The sequence below is a fragment of the Rhipicephalus microplus genome, chromosome 3 (assembly GCF_043290135.1).
Source record: "Rhipicephalus microplus isolate Deutch F79 chromosome 3, USDA_Rmic, whole genome shotgun sequence".
In the NCBI taxonomy this organism is placed as follows: Eukaryota; Metazoa; Arthropoda; class Arachnida; order Ixodida; family Ixodidae; genus Rhipicephalus; species Rhipicephalus microplus.
The window spans coordinates 254088729-254112666 of NC_134702.1; the positions used below are offsets into that span (position 1 = coordinate 254088729).

Sequence of the window (23938 nt, forward strand, 5' to 3'; positions counted from 1 at the left end):
GGCCGCCCATCTACCCTTGTGTCGCATCAACGCGTTGACCCTAACTGCCGCTCCATAATAGCACGCTTAGAAGGCACATCCACTCCACCGAACGCCCGACTTCATCGACAACTGAAACAATTCAAGCTTCACGATGGTGTTTTGCATCGCCATATTTACCACGTTTAAGGAAACAAATGGGTCTCTGTTATACCACGTTGTCTACAACGTCAGGTTCTTGAGACATTTCACGAGTATCCTTCTTCTGGGCATCTCGGCATTGACAAAACGTACGACAACATACACAGTATGTTCACCTGGCCTGGCCACTCATCCACCATTACGAAATATGTTTCTTTGTGTGCCTTATGCCAACGGCAGAAACGACCGACTACTGCTCCTTCTGGCTTTCCCCAACCTTTTCATTGTCCCGCTTTGCCATTCGAAGTCGTCGGGATAGACTTGTACGGCCCCCTTCCCGTGACCTGCAATTGAAATCGTTGGATTGTGACGGCTGTTTACCATTTCACTCGCTACGCGGAAACAGCCTCGCTGCACGCTGGTACAGTCACTGAAGTAGCCGAATTCTTCCTGCATGACATATTTTTACGCGATGGAGCTCCACGTGTTCTGCTCAGTGACCGCGGCCAGTTCTTTCTTTCCTCTATTATCGCTGAGGTTCCACGCACCGCCAACACCATCCACAAGACATCTACTTATGATCCACAAACAAATGGATTGACGGAATGCTTTCATTGTACCCTCTCGGATATGATTGCCATGTACGTGAACCCTTACCACACGATCTGGGACGCCATTTTGCCATTCGTAACGTTCGGCCACAATACGGCTACGCAACGCAGCACCGGCTTTTCTTCCTTTTTTCTGGTCGATGGCCGCTCTCCAAGTTTAACTCTGGACGCGTTCTTCCTTTCGTCTCCTGCTACCTCAGTAGGCCTTTAAAACGCACATTTTTTGTCTCACCTCAAGCACAGCTGTCATCTGGCCTGAATGAGCGCCGGCATATCTCAGAAAGCTTGCAAGTCTCGCTACGACTCAACTCCCCATGCTGTCACCTTTTCTCCAGGAGACGAAGTTCTTCCCTGAACTCCCGTGCGTGTGCCCGGCTTATGTGAAAAATTCTTCAGTCGTTTTATAGGACCTTATTTGGTCATTGAACAAACGTCCCCCGTTAATTACCGTAACCCATCACTTAACGCTCCTTCCGACAACCGTTGCCGTGGGACAGAAATTGTGCATGTTACTCGACTGAAGATTTATACCCGACGTATTTATTAATATTGCCTCTCACTCGGCCAGGAGGCCGCTTCCAACGTGGCGGGGAATTAGTGTGAGCGCCGACACTGACTCTTTTTTATCAATTGTTGTACGTGTCTTCATCAATTGTATAAGTTTCTCATCTGTATATACCATCATCAGTATGTGCCAGCTCGACCTCGCCTCGAATAAAGTTCTTCTTCATTATAAATATATATATATATATATATATATATATTATGGAAATGAGTGTACACTTAGGGGCTCGTTTTTTTCGTGTTTTACATAATAATAGTGAGATCTAACATACAATATTGCCAAGGAAAATATAGGGGAAGATATTAGACCGAATGGTAGAAAGAAAAGTGGGTGAAAACATAACTTGCCATGGGCAGGACCCGAATCTGCGACCGTTGAATGACGCGTTCGACGCTATATATATATATATATATATATATATATATATATATATATATATATATATATATATATATATATATATATATATATATAGAGAGAGAGAGAGAGAGAGAGAGAGAGAGAGAGAGAGAGAGATCCCGCACACGGCTGGTTATTTTTTCACCCATTTTTCTTCCTTCTAATTTACATTTTATTGATTCTAATAACTTCCCCTATACATTCCTTGGCATTACTGTCTGTTATATCTCATTAATATTGTGTCAAAACACGGAAAAACGAGCCCTTAGGTATACACTTTTTTCGCTTATTCATTAACGAGGGTCTCGTACTGGCAGACTTGGTGTCATTAGGTTGTATACAAGGGACTATTGATCAGCTGCCCACTCGTAATAAATTCACGTGCTACGTGACGCCACACATGCGCATAACGAGTGTCTCACACTTGTCGCTTGGCTTATAGATGGCACTGACTGACACTCCTACTTCTAAATTCACATATAAACCCAAAAAAGTGGACGGAGGGAAGGCCGCTGTGATAGCTCAGTGGTTAGAGCATCGAACGCGTTATTCGAAGGTTCTAGGTCCGGTTCCTGCTCACGGATGGTTATTTGTTCACTCATTTTCTTTCTTCTTATTTACATTCCATTGGTTCTAACAACTTCCCCTATACATTCCTTGGCATTACTGTCTGTTAGATCTTATTATTATTGTGTCGAAACACGCAAAAACGAGCCCTTAGGTATACACTTCTTTCCCTATATATATATATATATATATATATATATATATATATATATATATATATATATATATATATATATATATATATCTATAATTTTTTGAAGGTCATTCACGCTGGACCCGGCGTATTGTATGCCAGAAAGCGACGACGAAACTTGCACGGATGCGTGTTGACTTAACGTTTTCAGCTGGTCGACCAGCCTTCGTCAGAGTAATGTGACAAGAATTTATACATGGCTTTAAAAGCTCCTTATTACAATGCGCATCATAAAATCTCATGTACTTCAGAAAAAGAAAAACAAGAAAGACAAAAATGGGAAAACTAGAAAGGCAAACGCATACTGAAGACACAGTTGAAGATTCCCTTGCATGTACTGTGACGTGATACCATGCTTATACGTATTTAAGAGATGTAGAAGCGCCGCGGTGTAATGGCATTGCACGGAAATATAAGAACAATCTTAGTAATATGTGAAAGTATAATGGAAGCCACTGTGAAATGATTGAAGATAAATTTAAAAAATAAAATGAAAAATGGCAGAGATAGAAGGCGTCATTTAGGCGGTACAATGTGAAACCAGTGCTTCACCGTTCCTAATCTAGAGAAAGACAGGTCAGTTTTCCTTTGTTTTCGTTGATTCCAGCGGAAACATTAATAAATTTATGAATGAGATATGATTCACGTAGTTCACAATCGTGGCTGTTGCGGAATCCCGATTCTAGCATCGTGACTTAGAGGTTACTAATTGAATGGACGGGCATGCCCACATGTTTTGATAATGGAAGGTTTGGTTGGGTTTTAGCACACGATCTGTGATTTTGGAAACGTATTCTGAACGGAGTTTCAGTGTGGGCTATGTATTGCATGTGACAGGTGCCACACTCAAGCAAATACACTACATTGGATGAATCACAATAAAGCTGCCCTTAATTGTGAAAATGAATTGGTTAGATGTGCTGGTGGCTGTTAATGATGGTTCTGTATAAGGACAAACTTTAAAAAGGTTTTGTTGCAGCGGCTACGACGAGTGCGGTTAGTGGTAGCAATTTTAGAGGACGTCAGGATGTCACCTGTGTTTTTTGAGTGCTTATACACTACTCGAGAGGGCTCAGGAAAGACCGCTTTTAGTCTATCGCTTTGGGTGAGGATGTTGTAATGGTTACGCAGTATTCCTTGAATTTCGGGGATGGACGCCGAGTGTGTTAGTACCAAATTGGCTCACTTTTTACGGTACCTTTTAAACACTCCTTTCGATCGCGTCCTCTGGCTTGGTGTATCACGTCGTCAATAAATTTTTTCGGGATATTTTCACTTTAGAAGCTTCTTTTTCAGATCATGGCAGCAGGAATTGAAATCTTGATCTTCAGAGCATATGCGCCTAAAGCGCTGTGTCTGGCTACATGGAATTCCAGTCTTACAATGGCGCACGTGGCTACTTTTAAAGTGAGGAAACTGGTGTTTATCGGTTGGCTTTTTAAAAAAGCTTCGTAATCAGGCATCTATGGGAAATGGTAATCATGACGTCGAGGAAGGCTACAGACAAGGGTGAGTAGGGTGTGGGAGAATGTTATAGCGGGATATACTAGGTTGAATTTCGCTATAAAGTTTAGAAGTTCTGTTTCACCATGTGTCCCCCACCAGACCCCCTACAACACAACCATAGTCGATGACTCACAAATGAAGTACGTGCAGCAGTACTTTATACCACAAACAAGGTACACCTGCTTTCATAACTCAACCTGGTGCCCGAATGGAAGATGTGCACTTTCTGCTAGACTTCGTACCTGACACCACAAGGACCCTCGTACTGCATGTCGGTACCAATGACTTAATTATCTTCCGCGAGTGGTCAAACAGCTTTCCACAAATACCGCTCGTTATTCGACCACATTCGGATAGAGCGACCCAAGATATCCCAGATTTATGTCAGCCTGATATTACCAAGAAGCCCAAATCGGAGATATGGCGGGAGAAATCTAGGTGGTGTTTGACGATGTAACTCTGAAGCCTGCGATCTCAATGGCACACTGCGCAACTTTTGTCATGGATCCAGTGCAGTCTACTTAATCGATAATTGTTTTGAATGGATACCTGCCTATCGACTCCTCGCTGCCGATGAACTACATCCCAGCTTCGAGGGTTCAAGCCTCATAGCAAGCCACATCCACCAGCTTTTCCCCGGGAGAATTTTCGACGCCACGTCGTCCTGGTGTGACCACTTGACAGAACAGCCCCCAAGCTTATCGAAACAGAATTCAAGATCAAGAGACAGAGCGTCAACCTTCGTTCGGAACTCCAAGTCTCCGAACAACCTAGCCGCAAGCAGCCAGTGACTACAGGACTTCTCTGGTAATCAAATTTTAGGTGTTGCTCCTGCACGTTTTCTGAAGTGCCGGAAGGTGACTGAAAAACGCATTCGCGCGGAAGTGGATGTTGCATGCCTCAGGAAATATGTAAATGCTTCCGAAATTCCCAAAGGTCTTAGGTTTTATGTGAACCCGGCTACTTCTGCACTGTCAACTGCAAATAAGCTTAGGTGGCGGGATGGGCTGACCAATGCTTCACTTGACCTTATTCGCGTTATCATAAATCACTATGAAACGTCAATTGGTAAGCTTTTGAAAGAAGAAACTACCCTATTTAGGCAGCTCGTCCCTCACCAAGCACATTTGCTGAGTGTATATGAGGAAAGAAAGGTAAACGCCTTCGGCAAAATAAAAGCTCGGAAACTGATGCGCGACGATGTTCCAGCAGCACCCTAAATGATAAAAATCAGGAGTTCGTCAATTGTTTTATTCCACACACCCGAAACATTGCCGCAGATAAGCCAACAGGACGCCAATATAGTCAACCTTCCTGACGTTACAATCCTCTCTGCAGACGAAAGGGTTCTTTCAAAAGGCCTGAATTTCTGTCCAACTTTTGGCAGGTTTCACGAATTTCAGTTGATGAAGTATATTGGTGATTTCCCTCGGAATCACAGGCTAAAAGAGTATTTTCACGACCATGCTAGCAACAAGAGAGCTCGCCCGGCTACTTCTGCACTGTCAACTGCAAATAAGCTTAGGTGGCGGGATGGGCTGACCAATGCTTCACTTGACCTTATTCGCGTTATCATAAATCACTATGAAACGTCAATTGGTAAGCTTTTGAAAGAAGAAACTACCCTATTTAGGCAGCTCGTCCCTCACCAAGCACATTTGCTGAGTGTATATGAGGAAAGAAAGGTAAACCCTTCGGCAAAATAAAAGCTCGGAAACTAATGCGGGACGATGTTCCATCCACGACACACTGGACGCCCACCTCGCAAAGGGATAAATGCCTAGACCTTTACATAAAAGCTGTCTTGCGTGACGTGCTCAACGCTTACAAAACGCGTGGCCTGTTCCAAAAAAATCTTTCTGTCAGTGAATTTGATGCTTCTAGAAGTTTGAATGCACGCGATGATATTATCATAAAACCACCAGACAAGGGCGGCTCGATTGTGATAATGGGCAAGGAAAGTTACATAAAAGAAGCCATACGACAGTTATCTGACACTGCTTTTTACAAACAACTTCCCGCTGATCCTACCACAGACTTTCTTGTCATCGTAAAAGAGAGCATTAAAGCATTGGTAAAAAATAAAAGGGTCAACGATAAGACAGCACGCAGCCTCATTCAGCTTATCCCTGTTGCCGGTAGATTTTACCTGCTGCCAAAAATACTCAAGTCGGGAAATCCGGGCCATCTCAATATTTCGGGCATTCGAACAGTAACAGAAAACATATCTCGATACGCCGAGAGTTTGATAAAATTTCTGCCACCCACATTCGCTTCCTATGTTAAGGATACCAATGATTTTCTCAATGAAATATCACACCTAACAGTGCCTGATGGTTCGCTTCTGGTGACGATGGACGTCACCTCCCTCTACACTAACATACGCCTCAAGGACGTCATACAGGTTGTTTTAGATTCATAAGACTACTCTGAATCTGACAACTTAATTGACACGCCAACTCTCGAAACACTGCTGAAGCTAATTCTCGAGTTGAATAACTTCAAACTCAATGGCTCTAATTACGTACAGATCAGTGGAACATCGATGGTTACAAAGATAGGCCCTACGTACGCAAACATCTTCATGGGAGTGCTCGAAGACTCGTTCCTTAAGAGTGTGCCACTAAAGCCTGAGCATTTCAAACGCTACATCAATGACATATTTTTTATTTGGACACATGGTGAAACAGAACATCTAAACTTTATAGTGAAATTCAACCAGGTACATTCCACTATAACATTCTCCCATACTTACTCATCATTGTAGCCTTCCTCGACGTTACGATTACCATTTCCCATGCACGCCTAATTACAAAGTTTCTTTAAAAAGCCAACCGATAATCACCAGTTTCTTCATTTTGAAAGTAGCCACGTGCGCCATTTAAAGACAGGAATTTCATATAGCTAGGCACAGAGCTTTAGGCGTATATGCTCTGAAGATGAAGATTTTAATTCCTGCTGCGATGATCTGAAAAAGAAGCTTCTTAAGTGAAAATATCCGGGAAAAAAAATATTGACGACGCGATACACCGAGTCAGAGGACGCAATCGGATGGAGTGTTTAAAAGGTACCATAAAAAGTGAGCCAATTTGGTACTAACACACTCAGCGTCCATCCCCACATTCGAAGTATACTGCGTAACCAATACAACATCCTCACCCAAAGCGACAGACTAAAAGCGGTCTTTCCTGAGCCCTCTCGAGTAGTGTATAGGCTTTCAAAAAACATAGGTGACATCCTGACGTGATCTAAAATTGCTACCACTAACCGTACTGGTTGTAGCCACTGCAACAAACCCCGTTTTAATGTTTGTTCTCATATAGAACCATCATTACCAGCCACCAGCCCATCTAACCAATTCATTTTCACAATTAAGCGCAGCTTTAATTGTGATTCATCCATTGTAGTGTATTTGCTTGAGTGCGGCACCTGTCACATAGGCCACCCTGAAACCCCGTTCAGAATACGTTTCAACAATCACAGATCACGTGCTTAAACCCAACCAAACTTTCCATTATCAAAACATGTGAGCATTCCTGGCCACTCAATTAGTAACCTAAAAGTCATGATACTAGAATCGGGATTCCGCAACAGCCATGATCGTGAACTACGTGAATCATATCTCATTCATAAATTTATTATTGTTTTTGCTGAAATCAACGAAAACAAGGGAAAACTGACCTGTCTTTCACAAGATCAAGAGCGATGATGCACTGGTTTCACATTGTACCGCCTAAATGACGCCTTCTGTCTGCCATTTTATTTTTTTTAATTTATCTTTAATCATTTCACAGTGGCTTCCATTATACTTTCACATATTACTAAGATTGTTCTTATATTGCCATGCAATGTCATTACAACACGGCGCTTCTACATCTCTTAACTACGTGTAAGCATGGTATCACGTCACAGTACATGCAAAAGAATCTTCAACCGTGTCTTCAGTATTTGTGTGCCTTTTTGGTTTTCCCCTTTTTGTCTATCTGTTTTTTATTTTTTGAAGTACATGATATTTTATGATGCCCATTGTAATACTAACCAGAGCAGTTGACGCTGACCTGTTATTGAAAGGAGCTTTTAAAGCCATGTGTCAAATCTTGTCACGTTACTCTGACGAAGGCTGGTCCGCCAGCTGAAAATGTTAAGTAAAGACGCTTCCGTGAAAGTTTCGTCGTCGCTTTCTGGCATACAATACGCCGGGATCAGCGTGAATGACCTTCAAAAAATTATAGTATATATTGTAACGACGAGAAATAAGACACAACGCCTTTGCTGCAGGCCGGCTGTTCTTATTCTGCTTCGTCTTCGTCCTCTTCCTCCTAGCATGCGAGTCTGTGCCAGAGAGAGTTCCAGTTTCGGTTTTCGTCATTACACTCGGCCATGACTGCTAGCGCGCAAAGGGCAATTTTCTCTGGAGGGCGGCACTGGGAGTGCCGTGGTAGTCTGTCATGTGCACGCCTCGAGCTGTCCTGTGGAACTGTCCTGTACTCTGGTGGACGACCCTGGCTGTGTCGAGGTGGTCGTTGCAGGTCGCGTCCGCGCGGCAAGTTAATGTAGTCACCTGGAGAATGTAAACCCAGCAGGTGATACTGGCTGGTGCGGAGTGATCGCATTGGTGGCGGACCATCGCGATGACTACCCCTTCGCTGCTTGGATGACATTGCAGGGACACCAGTATGCAGTACTGCGGCCCACACTGAGCGGGGACGCCTGCGTTGTTCAGAGCGAGGGAAGGTACGATGGGCTATATCGATAGATATCAGCGACATCGCTGTGTAGACTTTGCGCGTAGACTTGCGACGCAAGTCGTGCTCTAGCGTCTTCGCTGATGCACTGCTGGTCGAAGTGGAGGTTTTTGCCAATCCGTCACGTGCGTTCATGTCGACATGGCCAGTTGCCTCGCCATCCGGAGCAACCGTGAACTGCACCGGAATGACTTCGATGGCATCCTCCTCAGGTGGAGTAGGCACTTGTGGCTCGTTAGGGGAGACGGCATTTGGCAAGTTACGAGCGTCCACGCACTCGGCCAATGACGGCAAAGGTGGCAGGGGATGGTGCGGCTCCTTACTATGGGTCAAACTGGCCGTTGTGACGTGTGCTTGGTCTCCGGCTGGTTGTGAAAGAGCCGCCGTCGTCACGCAGCAGGTCAATGGATCCAGGCCATTTGGGGCTGACCAGCTTGGAGGCTGGCTCACTGGCTTCTGTGCTTTATAGGCGGTCCTAAGTTGGGTCAAGGGTAATTGTGTGTCAGGTGTCGACGCGGAGTCAGAGATCTGCCCGGAGGAGTACACCGTCCAGCTTGTCTCGATGATTGCCGCAGGGTACTCTGGGAAGCTGTCCGGGGAGGGGGCACGCGGCACAGCTGTAGGGGGGCGCGGCGCCTCGTGAGGTTGATCTCCGAGGTAGGGCAGGTTGGCAGAGGGTGCAGCTGCCTCGTCGTTGTGCTTCTCAATAGCCCCTTGCTCGGTAGTGGCGAGGGTAGAATGAGAGGTAGCAGTGAGGTCAGACTCAATTCTTCCAAACGCAGCAATGAGCTTGGCGCTCCAATCCGCCCAGGACTGCTGCCGCACGCCTTCGTACCTGTGCCACGCAGCAGCAGGATTTTGAAGGCGGTCTAAGGCCACGCACCACTTCTGATTGTCGCTCCATCCCTTGCGAGCTCCGAGAGCATTGATGGTAGCCACCCAATCGACGGCATCGTCCTGGAAGCCGCGAAACTCGGGTAGCTCGGAGGCAGCCGGTGGTGGTGTCACGGCAGGCGAAGCTCCAGAAAATAGCGACGCCACACAGCCAAGTTGGTGTGAAAGAGCCGCGAGAGTATACTGGAGCTTGCTGCGGCTCTCGGGGGAAGTTGTTGAATGGTCTTGCGAGGCGGCCGCGGCCAACGCCTCATCGATAATGTGAAGTCCCGGCAAGGCAGCAGGGAATATCGCAGAACTCGACGCTGTCAGGGCGCCGACCTCGAGGCGGAGTCGCGCAATGGTGCGCGAAAGCTCGGTGGCACTCTCGGGCGGCCCACATGCGGAGCCAGTGGGGACGTGTTCCCCGATCAGCGTACTCACTGCTGTGGTACCCTCGGCCGAGGGAGCTTGAACAGCACCCCTGAGCGGCTGAGGTGCCGATGAAGCACTGAGCAGGACGTTGTCGCAGTGGGAAGCGTGAACGGCATTCCCGGTCAACGACAGGCCATGTACTGTCGTGGTGGGGCCGGGGCAAGCCTGCCCAGGAGCCATCGAGAAGGCCTGGACGCCGTCCCCGAATGGCGGCACAGGTGCTCCCGGCTGCAGGAGGGCTGTCGGCTCCATGATCGAGGAAGCGTGAACAGCGTTTTTACGATGAGAGAACCACGCTGCCGATGATCCACGAGGGTACGGACAGGTGGCTTGTGCCGCAGGGTTCACTTGTCGACCTGTGCTCACGGCACAATCCGTGGCGAAGGACGCGTAGACGGTGTCCCTTTTCATGAAGAAATACCGGTGATGGGTATACTAAAGCCGCCGAGGAGGCCTTGGCGCCATCCCCGAACGGTGGTGGCAGTGGCGGCAGGTGAACAGCTGCTGAGGAGGCCTTGACGCCGTCCCCAAGCGACGCTTACCGCATCTGCATGTCGGCGGGCGTCCTGGATGACGAAGCCGGGACGTATGACGTCTTCTTCGTCGGCTGCGCCATTGTAACGACGAGAAATAAGACACAACGCCTTTGCTGCAGGCCGGCTGTTCTTATTCTGCTTCGTCTTCGTCCTCTTCCTCCTAGCATGCGAGTCTGTGCCAGAGAGAGTTCCAGTTTCGGTTTTCGTCATTACAATATATATATATATATATATATATATATATATATATATACCTTTCCAATTATGACATTTCAAGACTTCGCGGCGCTATGAGACGTGGACCGGACAATTGCAAAGATATTTCCGTGTTTCAGTGTAACCACCCTTTTTAACGTACTACTGTTTCTCTCTTACTAACCGATGAGTCGTTGTAAGCCAGACATGTCGAACAGCCACCACATACACAACTCAGAGCCCCCGAACGCGGATTCTCAAAACAAAATAGCATTCACTTTAAAAGGCCATTCCCGTCTTTTGACGACACTACCTGGTACCCCTTCAAAGCAAAAGAGCTTAAGAAACCCTTTATTTTGCGCCGCCTCACTCGAGGCTCGGAACTCGCGTTGTAGAAAGACGACAACCCGGAGACCACCACAGCCGCCCAGACCATTGACGCCTGATTAGTGACGGTTTCTCAAAAAAAAAAGAGCTTCTGTGACACGCGAGCACTTACCTTAGCCGGCCGATGTCTAGAGTAAAGTGACCGCCACTCAAATGCTCTGAACGCAATGATTCTAAGAAAATACGCAGCCCCGCTGCCAATCGCATAGCGCAGTGAATCCAGAAATTTTGTCCTTTTTTTTCTTTTTTCGTGAACTTTTGTTCATTCTTGCCGTTGTTTCTCTCTCGTCTTTTCCTCGAAAAAAGGATAAATATGAGCGCGAACAGAAGGTACCCTCATTCCTGTCGAATGCCAGACTCTGGGCTGAAACTGTCGAAATGAACGCTTTCGCTGTTACCGTTCTCACGGGTGATCTACTCGACTATAGATATTGTGAGCATTATTCATGTGCGTCATTTTATCATATGTACATACTCATCATCATCAGCCTGACCTGTGTTGTGGGGCAGAGGCTCGACAAGTAAAAGAAGTGTCTTGCAGCCAAAAACGTTGCCTTACAAGTAATGGAGAGTGCTTTCCGGTCCCCTGGTCCTCTCTCTGCAGCGCTTTTTTGTTATCTTCGTATACCAACCATCCCTGGAGCTCCGGTCGGGTCGCCATCTGCGCAGTCAGCCCACGGTCACGTCGCAAGACAAGCACAACAACACGGCTCCATTCAACGCGCCTGCACCCCTGGGCAGGCCTTCTTGGACTGTCACCGCCCCTCAAAAAGATCCACCGATGTTCGCCGGCCTTCGCGGTGAAGACATTGAAGACTGATTGGATGAGTACCACCGTGTGAGTGCGCTTAACTATTGGTATGATTCTGTGAAGCTGTCCCGCGTACCGTTCTATCTGACGGGGGTCGCTAAGACATGGTTTCTCAACCATCAACTTGATTTCCCAGACTGGCCTACCTTTAAGCAGCAGCTCTGTCAGATATTTGTCAACCCTTCTGTCTGTGCAGACATAGCCAAACGAAAGCTTGCTGAACGTGTTCAGCACTCCGGTGAGTCTTATACTTCGTACATTGAGGATGTCCTCGCCCTATGCCGTCGCATCGACAACTCGATGGCGGAACATGACCGCGTTCGCCACCTGCTCAAGGGCATAGGCGCCGTCGCATTTAACGCTTTAGCGGCAAAGAACCCCACCACGGTCGCGGATATCATCAGTACGTGTCAGCGACTCGATGACCTTCAACTTATACGTTTACAACCTCACACAGGAGATCTCAGGCCAACGCATGACAATGAGCTCCGGTCGTTGATACGGTCCATTATCCGCGAGGAGCTGCAACTCCAGGCCACCTCGTCGTCTTATGAGCTCCGCATAACGCCTTCTGCAGGCAGCCTCCGCAACATCGTCAGGGAGAAGCTGGCATCCATGACGTGTGAGCAAGTCCCGAGCTCGCATATCACTCCAAAGCCGACATACGCTCAGGTGGCTGCATTGTCACCTTCTCAGCAATCACCGCACTATGGGTCAACTACGCAGCCCTCCCTGAATGCCCTTGCCCCAAGGGCACCGCCTCCTTCTTTCCATGCCTGGCGTTCAACTCGACCGATTTGCTATTATTGCGGAATACGTGGCCACATCTCGCGGTTCTGTCGTCGACGTCAACAAGACGAAAGGCGGGGCTATGGGGACTTCGAGAGGGATATGTTTGCCCTTGCTTCACAACATCGCCACCCATATCAACTGTACCAACACCGCTCACCATCTCCGCAGCACTTCGACGCAGCCAGTACATTCCGCTTCTCACGCCGTCGTTCCCCGTCACCTATGCGCCGTTTCTTGTCACCACTTCGTCCGGCTGCCACGGCGTCTGATCACCACCCGGAAAACTAAACAGTGCAGCTTCAGGAGGAAAAGCTGCATTTGGCGGACTGCATCGAACTCCTCCAGAATGCCCTTCAAATGTACTTTCAGTGTGTGTCGAGGGTATATGGACTGAAGCCTTGGTGGACACAGGTGCATCGCTCTCAGTTATTAGTGTGAACTTGTGTTCCCGTTTGCGCAAACTGAAGGCACCGTATGATGGCCCTCCCCTTCGCTGTGTTAATGCGGTTTTTGTTCAGCCTTCTGGTGTTTGCACAGCACGAGCTTTTATTGAGGGCATCCTTCACCATATACAGTTCGTCGTTCTGTCATCGTGTACTAATGTGCTCATTTTAGGGTGGGACTTTCTCTCCTCAGCTTCAGCCGTGATATCTTGCCGTCAGAGAATCATTCGTATGTCAGATACTGCGCTTTCGTCCGATAAAGATGCTCATAGCCAGCGCTTCGTCACCGCTGATGACTGTTTTATTTCTCCAGGCAATGAGCATATTCTGACCTTGACATCAGATAAGATCAGTACTGGTGATGTGTTCCTAGCACCGTGTGGACGCTACATCTCTGGTGGGCTTACCACCGCTCCTAGCCTGGTGCGCTTTTATGATGGCAGAGCATTAGTTACGGCAGTTAACCCTACTTTGCACTGCCCCAGGGCACCAGTGTGGTTCGCTTCACACACAACGAACCCCTTTCCCTGGTGCCCCTTCCCGCAGACGCACCATCTTTCTCTACGAGTACTGATGACGATGCTACGACAGCTGTTTTAACAGCCACAATAAATCCTGATCTCACGTCAGCGCAAAAGCAAGAACTTTTGGGTATCCTTCCAAAACACAGTGCTTCATTGGATGTAAATTCCAAGCTTTTGCGTCACACTTCCGTCGCCGTACATCGAATTGAAACGGAAGGCAATACAATTGTACGCCGCCGCCCATATCGAGTGTCATCCGCAGAGCGGAAAATCATCGAGAACAACGTTGTTGATATGCTCAAACGAGATGTTATCCGGCCTTCGTCTAGCTCGTGGTCATCCTCTGTAGTGCTAACCCGAAAGAAGGACGGTTCGGTGCGATTCTGTGTCGATTATCGAGCACCTAATAAGATCACGCGAAAAGACGTGTACCCGATCCCACGAGTCGACGACGCACTTGACTGTCTGCAAGGCGCTGAATTTTTCTCCAGTCGGGATTTACGGTCTGGTTATTGGCAAATACCTATGCACGAAGCGGACAAAGAAAAAAGTGCATTTGCAACACCAGACGGGATGTATGAATTCAACGTGATGCCATTCGGTTTATGTAATGCTCCTGCCACGTTTGACGCATGATTGACACAGTTCTACGCGGCCTAAAATGGAAAACAAATCTCTGTTATCTGGATGACATCGTCATTGTCTTCACTTTTCGTCAGCACCTTGATCGTTTAGACGAAGCTTTGACGTGTATTTCTAGTGCTGCACTTCAGCTAAACACAAAGAAATGCCATTTCGCCAACAAGAACATCAATGTATTGGACCACCTTGTCAGCAAAGATGGCGTTCGCCCGGATCCTGACAAGCTTGCTGCCATGATACGCTTCCCTCGGCCAGAAAATCAGAAACACCTACGAAGTTTCCTGGGCCTGGCATCCTACTTCCGCCGCTTCATCAGCCATTTTGCTACCATCGCGTCGCCACTGCATAAGGTGCTGACATCCGGATCAACTTTCGCTTGGAACGACGACTGCGAGCGTGCCTTTCAAGCCCTAAAGCATGCTTTAACATCCGACCCTGTTCTGTGGCATTTCGACAAAAACGCACCTACATGTCTCCACACCGACGCGAGTGGCCATGGCATTGGTGCAGTTCTTCTACAGCGGGATGCCGCTTCACGGGAAAGAGTTATTGCGTATGCTATTCGTGCTCTTACGGCTGCTGAACAGAACTACTCCATAACTGAGCAGGAGTGCCTTGCTGTCGTTTGGGCCGTGCAAAAATTCCGACCGAATCTTTACGGACGCCACTTCACAGTGATTACAGACCATCACGCCTTGTACTGGCTATCGTCACTGAAAACTTCTCTGGTCGCCTCGGTCGTTGGGTGCTCCGCCTACAAGAGTGCGATTTAGACGTCATCTATAAGTCTCGCAAAAAAAACACCAAAATGCAGATGCTCTCTCTCGCTGCCCCCTTCCACTGTCGTCATCGAGTACGTCAGGTGATTGCTCATCTGGTGGGCAAAACTCTGCCTCACCCCTCACATTATCATAACTTGCGGTTATCGACACGCCGGCTTCAAATCGCTACACCGAGTTCGCCACACGCCAGCGTGATGATCCATATTGCAATAGCATTATTCAACGCCTAAATAGTATATCATCTACTCCTAATGCTAGATTGCGCCGACAACTACGGCAATTTAAGCTCGATAACAATGTGCTCCATCGTTACGTTTACACTACTGATGGACACCGCTGGGTTCCAGTACTTCCGCGTTCTCTACGTCACCAAGTCCTCGAAGCCTTTCATGACGACCCATGTGCAGGCCACTTGGGATTTCACAAAACACAAAGCCGCATCAGGAAACGTTTCTTTTGGCCTGGCATCTCTACCTTTGTGGCCAAATACGTTGCATCTTCCATCTGTGTCAACGGCGGAAGCGGCCAACTTCGTCTCTTGCCGGCCTTCTGCAACCCACCCCGTGTCCTGAAACTCCTTTCGCCATCGTTGGCATAGACCTACTAGGACCTCTCCCCATCACACCAGCAGGTAATCGTTGGATTGTGACTGCTGTCGATCACCTTACAATGTACGCAGAGACTGCTGCACTACGCACAAGTTCTGCTTCAGACGTTGCAGACTTCTTTCTCAACGCTGCCCCGCCGCGGTGGCCTAGTGGCTAAGGTACTCGGCTGCTAACCCGCCGGACGCGGGTTCGAATCCCGGCTGCGGCGGCTGCATTTCTGATGGAAGCGGAAATGTCGTAGGCCCGTGTGCTCAGATTTGGGTGCACGTTAAAGAACTCCAGGTGGTCTAAATTTCCGGAGCCCTCCACTACGGCGTCTCTCATAATCATATGGTGGTTTTGGGACATTAAACCCCAGATATCAATCAGTCAATCAATCAAATCAATTCTTTCTCAACACCATTGTATTGTGCCACGATGCACCTCGCGTCCTCCTGAGTGATCGCGGGAAAACGTTCTTGTCCGTCATAATCGAAACCCTGCTCACAGCCTGTGGTACAGTACATAAGACGACGTCAGCCTACCACCCCCAAACTAATGGGCTGACAGAGAGATTTCATCGGACAATAACAGGCATGCTATCGATGTACATCGCACCAAACCACGACAACTAGGATACGATTTTGCTTTTTGTGACGTTTGCCCATAACACCGCTGTTCAAAGATCTACTGGCTACTCGCCTTTCTACCTCGTGTACGGCTGTTCACCGATATTCACCATCGACGTGTCTTTCCTAAATGTTCCAAGTGACGCCTCGGAAACCGTATCAGAGCAGTTCATCACAAGGCTCGAGGAATGTTGGCAACGGGCTCGCCTTAATACAGAAGCCAATCAGCAAGATCGCAAGCAGCACTACGACAGCTCTCATCGCGACGTCTCCTTCAGTCCTGGGGATGAAGTGTTGCTTTGGACGCCCATTCGTACTCCAGGATTATGCGATAAATTTCAGTCACGCTTCATTGGATCATATACAATCAATGAACAAACGTCACCAGTGAACTACCGTGTCATTCCCAGCGACATTTCTTCGGATCATCGCTGTCGTGGTTCGGAGATTGTCCACGTATCGCGTCTGAAGCCATTCGTTCGACGTTCCGTTTCCGTCTAAGACGCGTCCGTCTAATACGCTCAAGCGAGGGGGGAAAGTAAGTGTGACCATTATTCATGCGCGTCATTTTATCATATGTACATACTCATCATCATCAGCCTGACCTGTGTTGTGGGGCAGAGGCTCCACAAGTAAAAGAAGTGTCTTGAAGCCAAAAACGTTGCCTTACAATATTTATATATAGTGACCCCTCGCTACTCAGCGCGCTTTATTAACCAACTAGGCCAAGTGCAATGCTTGTAGAATGTTATATTTTTTAATCAAGGAAATATTTATACGATTTAGCTGTTGAAAAAAAAACAAAAAGGTCCCTTCCTTGCCAAGTTAAAACCTTTTGACGGATAGTGGTTATGGCAAACGTCCTGTGGCGACCACCATTACGGTGGTTATCAAGAGGCACACCAAGAACGCAATGGAGCTCCAATACGACAGTTATTAGCACCCATCGAGAGAGTTCTAGCCCAGAAGCCCAGCCAAAATCAGCTGCTTTAATCAAAACTTATATTAGCTCCGGAAATTTTTCAAAAACGCATAATAGTCTTTACTGCTTCCTGAACACACGGTTTGTTCACGCAGAAGAAGGCAGTGTCATCGGTCTAGACTAGAATTTTAGGTTATTTGGCTCTATATCTCTATCATTTATTACCTGCATTAGGCAGGAAAATAAACAAAGTAGTTATAAGTATACTGCGGAAAGTTAAGGCAAGAGCGGACACATCCACAAGTAACCTTGCCAGCCACTTTGGGCGCTTGCATAAGAGAATTATATGCCATTGCATGGTATATCTCGACATTTTTAAGCAGTCGAAGCAAAAATCATGTCGTAAGTTCCTTATGAAACTTCTTAGCAAGGTCAACCTGATGAATCGCTACCTGATTCATACTATCATCAGTCGCACTCAAGGACTGCTTGAGCTAAATGTATATTTTTTCTGTATAGAACGGCCTATTACTCCACATGTTTGATGAACACCTACACATTTTGTAATCCCCGTTTGCAACCTGTTCGTGAAGATTTTCGCAAATATGATATAATCAATACTACATAAAGAAACAGGCCTATATTTATTTACTCTTTTTAATACTTCACTCTCGGTACTTATCGGGATCAAAGTAGTCATACCCTGATAAAAGAAAGGCAGAAGCTCGATTCATTGATTGATATGCGGGGTTTAACGTCCCAACATCACCTTATGATTATGAGAGACACGAAGGCAGAAGCTCACAAAGCCAATATGCTTCTTCAAAAGTGCCTCAAGGAAGGGAATGAGGAGTTATTGAAATTTAGGCCTATAGTTATGTTGCTCTGAAAAGTTCTGGTTGCAATATTCATTTCATATTGGCCCTTCAGGAACCTTCAAGTAGCTTGTGAGGGATTATTGGTCAGCTGCCAGCTCCTGATTAGAGTGTCCACACTCGCCAGAACAGCAACATGCGGCGTCGACTGACACTCCCGCGTTTAACGCATATACATATCACGTGAATTAGATGGGTTAATAGCGTTCGTGGTAGCTCATTTCGTAGAGCATCGGACGCGTTATTCGAAGGTCGCAGGTTTGGTCTCTGTGCAGGGCAAATTATCTTTTCATCCACTTTTCTTTCTTCACATTTACAATACAATCACCTCTAATAATATTATTTTACTTTCCTTGGCGTAATTGTCTGTCAGTGCTCATTATTACTCCTTCTAACACAGAAAACGAGCCCTTAAAGGGCCACTCGCCATGCAGGCCCCATAACAAATTTTAGATGGTGGAACATTTTGTGTGTCTGATGAGGAGTATTATGGTACAAAATTTTTTCACTTGGTTTATTACGAGCTGAGAAAACTGTGTTTTTTTTTTTTGAAGCAGCGCGAAACGAGGATGAAAGGAACCGAGCTCGAAACCCTTACTGCTCCCCCGCGTAGCCTTCGCAAGCCACATCTCTTCCCTACCCTCTCTGGCATCCAAGCGAGAGGTGACGTGCGTGTGACGTTGGGGGCATGCCACCGCGGTGCGACAACGTCCACACAATCATTACCGAATCGGAAAACTTTTATAGTTCTTTCTCTCAAACGGCCGTCTCCAGAAGTGTAGAATAGAACTGGCTTTTGTATAAGCAAGTGGTCTTGACACTAATCAAAAAATACGTTCCCACTGCGTCTGTTCGCTATGACGATAATAGTCCTTGGTATACAAATTCCGTGAAAAACTCTCACAAAAAAAGAAACGCCTTTTCCGCGATGCAAAACGCAGCACTTCTCTATCGAAAAGGGACAAATATTTCACTTGCCTTCGAGAATATATGAGCATGCTGAAAAAAAAGCTAAAAAGTAGTATTACCATGAAGATCTCCTAAAAATCATCTGCGACAAACACAAAAAAAAAATTCCAACATTATCAACGCCATCAATTTATCACTTAACATTTCAATGTACAATTCTGGTCGTTCATGGGTACCAGCTTAGCAGCGCTCTGACTTGACGAATTTTACTTTTCCTCACTCTTAAGGAAAAGCCGCCAGGAAATATTCCGTCGGCCTCCAGGTATGACTTTCCCCAGATTCCACCCGTCACCATAAATGCTGAAGGTATCCTAAACATTATAAACCAACTGAAAACATCGAGTGCCCCTGGTCCTGATAACATACTAAAACCCACTGGAGCTATTACTAGCCACATTCTGCAAATCGTATTCTCTCCGTCCCTTTCCAAAGGTTATACCTGTGGAGTGGAAGGTAGCCAAGGTAACTCCAGTGTTCAAATCAGGTCACCGTTCAAACCCATCTAATTATCGTTCTATTTCCCTGATATGCATTGCCTGAAATCCTCGAGCCCATTATTTATTCGCACGTTGCCCACCACCTGGATCATAAGAAATTCATCCGAGGATCCAGCCGCCTTCCGAGCAGTAATCACGCACCAACGGGGAGTGGAAGAAGAGTGGTTGCCGGCACAGCGGCGTCAGCGTGGAAATGGCGGGAATCGGTTCACAGGGACCGACGCCCACGTTCGGCGGCAGTTACTGGAGCGGCTCTTTGGTTTCGGCTGGTATAGCTGCAACCATCTCTAGCCGCACGTTTCCTCTTTTTTTCCTCATTTCCTCTTTTTTTCAAATCAAGAAGAAAAAATGGACATGGACCAGGCATGTAGCGCGTAAACAGGATAACCGCTGGTCATTAAGGGTAACTAACTGGATTCCCAGAGATGGCAAGCGGGTTAGGTGGAGAAAGAAGGTTACGTGAGCAGATGAAATTCAGAAGTTTTTAGGTATAAATTGGCAGCAGCAAGCACAGGACCGGGTTAACTGGCGGAACATGGGAGATGCCTTTGTCCTGCAGCGGACGTGGTCAGACTGATGATGATGAGCTGCAACCGTCCCTAGCCGCACGTTTCCGCTTCGCTGGTTAAGCATGTGTTGAAGATGCTTGGGCGGTGATTTTTTTGCCTTTCATGCTTTTGTGTCACGCACCACTTGCGTTTCGTTATTATACGCGGTTAGTCGACGTTGTCCTATTTTGCAAGAAAGTTACTCCTGGTTACTTCTTTTTCACCATCACTGATCAATATAAATGCGTGTGTACGTGTTTTTTTTTCATGTTGTCCATAATATATACTATGCCTCACCACCTGCCAATGAGCGCATTCCTAAACATTTTGAACCAACTACAGTTTTAAGTAGGCCAAAGGTTTGCTATACTGCATTAGCAACTTCCCAGCGACTGCACGGCAAGTTATGACATAAGCTGGCGTCCATGACAGGATGTTCTTTACGAAAACAACACAGTCAACAGAAAATGAAATTCTAGTAGGCCAGTTAGTGCTCTCGATGATATCTTGCGCAATGTCGAGTACTGTATAGGAATGCATAAAGTTTGAAGAGTGATTAGTGAATACAGACCATCAAGCCTCGAGGACAATGAGTGGCTTCTGTTGGTTATGAACCGAAAACAGCAGGCCACAACTCGAAAATTGTTAGCATTACGTTACCTCGAGGAGAAAAAGGAACAAGATGAATGCGGCAAATGACGTCGGATCTAGGAAAAAGGTACCATTATAATTAAAGATTCAGCTTATTAATTCTAAAGATGCGTCATATATGACGCCTCATCAAAATCCCCTGCATCTACAAAGTCTGCATAAACAGTGCTAAAGTAAAGTGCAATAAAAATAACAAACTTATATACTGCTTACCATAGTGTCTGAAAAATTGCAGAACTGAGGGTACCGGTAGCAAAGTTTCTCCTTGTTTATCCTGAAAAAGTCACGGATATTACCCCTGTGAAACTTGCATCGCACTTCTGACATTCAGACTCAATGTAAAGACAATTCTGAGGGGGAAAACATAAACTTCACTTCGTCACACAACCTCGCAGATTCATTTGCATTTTGTATAAAATGTGGGGCTAGCATTATTGCCTAGAACTGTGCCTCTGTCTATTGAAGTATAACCGACGCAGAATGCAATATATTAAAGCTGTCCAGTTAAAAATGGACTGTTTAACAAAAAAAATGACTAATAATACTTCTGGTATCTCTAATATTAGTGCAAATTATTCAATCATTAGGGTAACAGTAATTTAAGTGTATCAATCATTTAAAATATGGAGCTTTTAAAGTCGCACCAATTTGAAATTCAAACCTAATGTATATAACTAACATCCCATATCTTGACCATAGTTACAACGCGAGCTCAGAACGACTACATAGAGACAAGAATACAAGCGCCAACTTCCAAATTGCACATGATTTTCTGTCTTGTTTATGTCTTTTCGCGTTCTGAACTACACACTCAGCTGAAGGTTAGCTCTCCTCTTCTCCCTTTCTCGTCGTCCTGAGCATGCATGCTAAGAATCGTCATGACCTACCATATATGAAACCACCACGCTTCTAAATCCCATATTTGTTTTGAAGGAATTTAGATATGACCCGGTGCTCCCACCTTGCTTTCATTTGGTTTTTACGACTAAGCTGAAGACATCATGGTCATTCTATTATGTCCTGCCTCACTTGCAGGGTTACGCCTGATAGTTCCATGAACCTTCAATTTATGTTGTTGCAAGAGCTATGCGTGCCCGAAGCATGTGACGTACCAGTTTGTGAGGCAATAGGAGAGACCAGGATAGAGAAGAGTTCCAGACCCCTCAATGCGCAGGTCAACGGCGCTGCGGTGTTCGAGATACTCCTGCACGATCTCAGAGGCCTGGTAGAGGAAGCCCAGAAGCGACAACACCAGCATACTTGCTCGCCACCACAGCACCTTGCGCTTTCTGCACAGGTAAAGAGGTCTCGTTAAAGTTTGCTCGAATGTAGTTGCGATACCACACCACTCGTGTAATTGTGTCCATGACTAAGACATGGACATGGACTTTCTCCCCTTCACCCTTCTGATGTCAGTGGTCTGTGTATGCCCAGAAAGGTGAAGGGAAGAAAGGGAAAAGAGACGAAGGGGGGAAGTGGAAGGAAGAGTGGAAGGGGGCGCCCGAGGGGCGTCCACCTTATACTCTTTTTCTCTTTTTTTCTTTTTTTCCTTTTTTCTCTTCTTTTTCTTTTCTTCTTTTTTTTCTTTTTTCTGTCTATTTCCTCGTACCTTTCCCTCTGATTTGAGATTGTATAAAGCTGAGCACCAACAAACTGTACCTTTAATCCTGATGAAGGCCAGACTCTACGCCGAAACGTCGAAACAAACCACGTTGTCACCGCTCACGGAGGATCTACTGGACTATATGCAACGCTACGGCCACTCAACCACCATGCCTGCCTGTATATATATATATATATATATATATATATATATATGGAAAAGAAGTGTATACTTAAGGGCTCGATCTAACAGGCAACAATGCCAAGGAAAGTATAGGGGAAGTTATTAGACCAAATCGTAATGTAAATGTGAAAAAAGAAATGGGGGAGAAAAGATAACTTGCTGGGGGCAGGAACCGATTTATTGATTCATCGATTGATTGATTGATTGATTGATTGATTGATTGATTGATTGATTGATTGATTGATTTATTGATTGATTGATTGATTGATTGGTATGTGGGGTTTAACGTCCCAAAACCAGGGCAGGAACCAAACTCGCGACCTTCGAATAACGGGTTTGATGCTCTACCATTAAGCTACCATGGCGGCTATCCTACCAGCCACTTTATTGGGTATATATGTGAATTTAAATGGGGGAGTGTCAGTCAGCGCCATCTGCAGCCATGGCGGCGTGTAGCACACTCTTTAAAAACCTGTGTGGCGTCACGTAGCACGCGAACTTATTACGAGCTGGCAGCTGACCAATAGTCTCTCCTATACAACCTAAGGCACCAAGTCTGCCAGTGCGAGACCCGCGTTAATGAATAAGGGAAAGAAGTGTATACTTAAGGGCTCGTTTTTCCGTGTTTTAACACAATAATTATGAGATCTAACAGACAATAATGCCGAGGAAAGGATAAGGGGGAAGTTATTAGAACGAATCATAATGTAAATTTGGAGAAAGTAAAGTGGGTACACTATATATACATATATTCGTTATAAAATTTCATATATATGAAATTCATTAGCAGCTCAGCAAGACTCGGCTGTTAATAAATTTCAGGCATACGTAGAAACATTTACGCTCACGCTGACATAACTGGACAAGCCACACTTTGAGAATGTGTATGACGTACGTGCACATAGAAACACGGCGTGCCTAGCAGTCACGCAAGGAGTCGCAGTTTCGGCCAGTTGCCACCAGGCGGCGACTCTGCTCAATCTGGCAACCAATGGCTAACGACAGTGTGCCGGCCACTCAGGCAACAGTGCAATACGCGATGACTCCAATACGCGACCCGGGAATCTTCACCGGCACTGGTAAGGTCGAAGTCTATGAGTGGCCGTAGGTGTACCAGCGCGTCGCTATCCGTTACAGGTGGGCCCAACACTTATGCTGGCGAACGTGATATTCTACCTGAGGGGTATAGCAAAGGCGTTCATCGCCTCGACCATATACTGATCGTGGCTACGAGCGCGCAGCTCGTCCTCTGTCGACTCACGGCGAATCGTCTTATGCTGACCCTGCCACTCCTCCCCGGTTCATCACTGGCCGTTCACCATTTCCGCAGTGCCGTCAGTTCCGCTAG

General features: G+C 46.4%; 1 protein-coding gene across 4 annotated transcripts in view; it reads right to left on the reverse strand.

The window, feature by feature from the left end:
* The window catches only part of LOC119159444 (uncharacterized), a 633480-nt gene extending 611264 nt beyond the window's left edge, over positions 1-22216 (reverse strand). For 3 of the 4 annotated variants that reach the window (XR_012894521.1, XM_075890909.1, XM_075890908.1), the window contains exons 1-2: positions 21917-22216; positions 21018-21078 (exon numbers count right to left, since the gene is read on the reverse strand). Coding sequence is in view for 2 of the 4 variants with exons in the window: in XM_075890909.1 (XP_075747024.1) it covers positions 21018-21078; positions 21917-22062 (207 nt within the window). In the remaining 2 variants the exon portion in view is untranslated. The remainder of the gene's footprint in view (positions 1-21017; positions 21079-21916) is intronic. The other variant, XM_075890910.1, reaches the window with a different exon arrangement.
* Positions 22217-23938: the final 1722 nt, after the last annotated feature.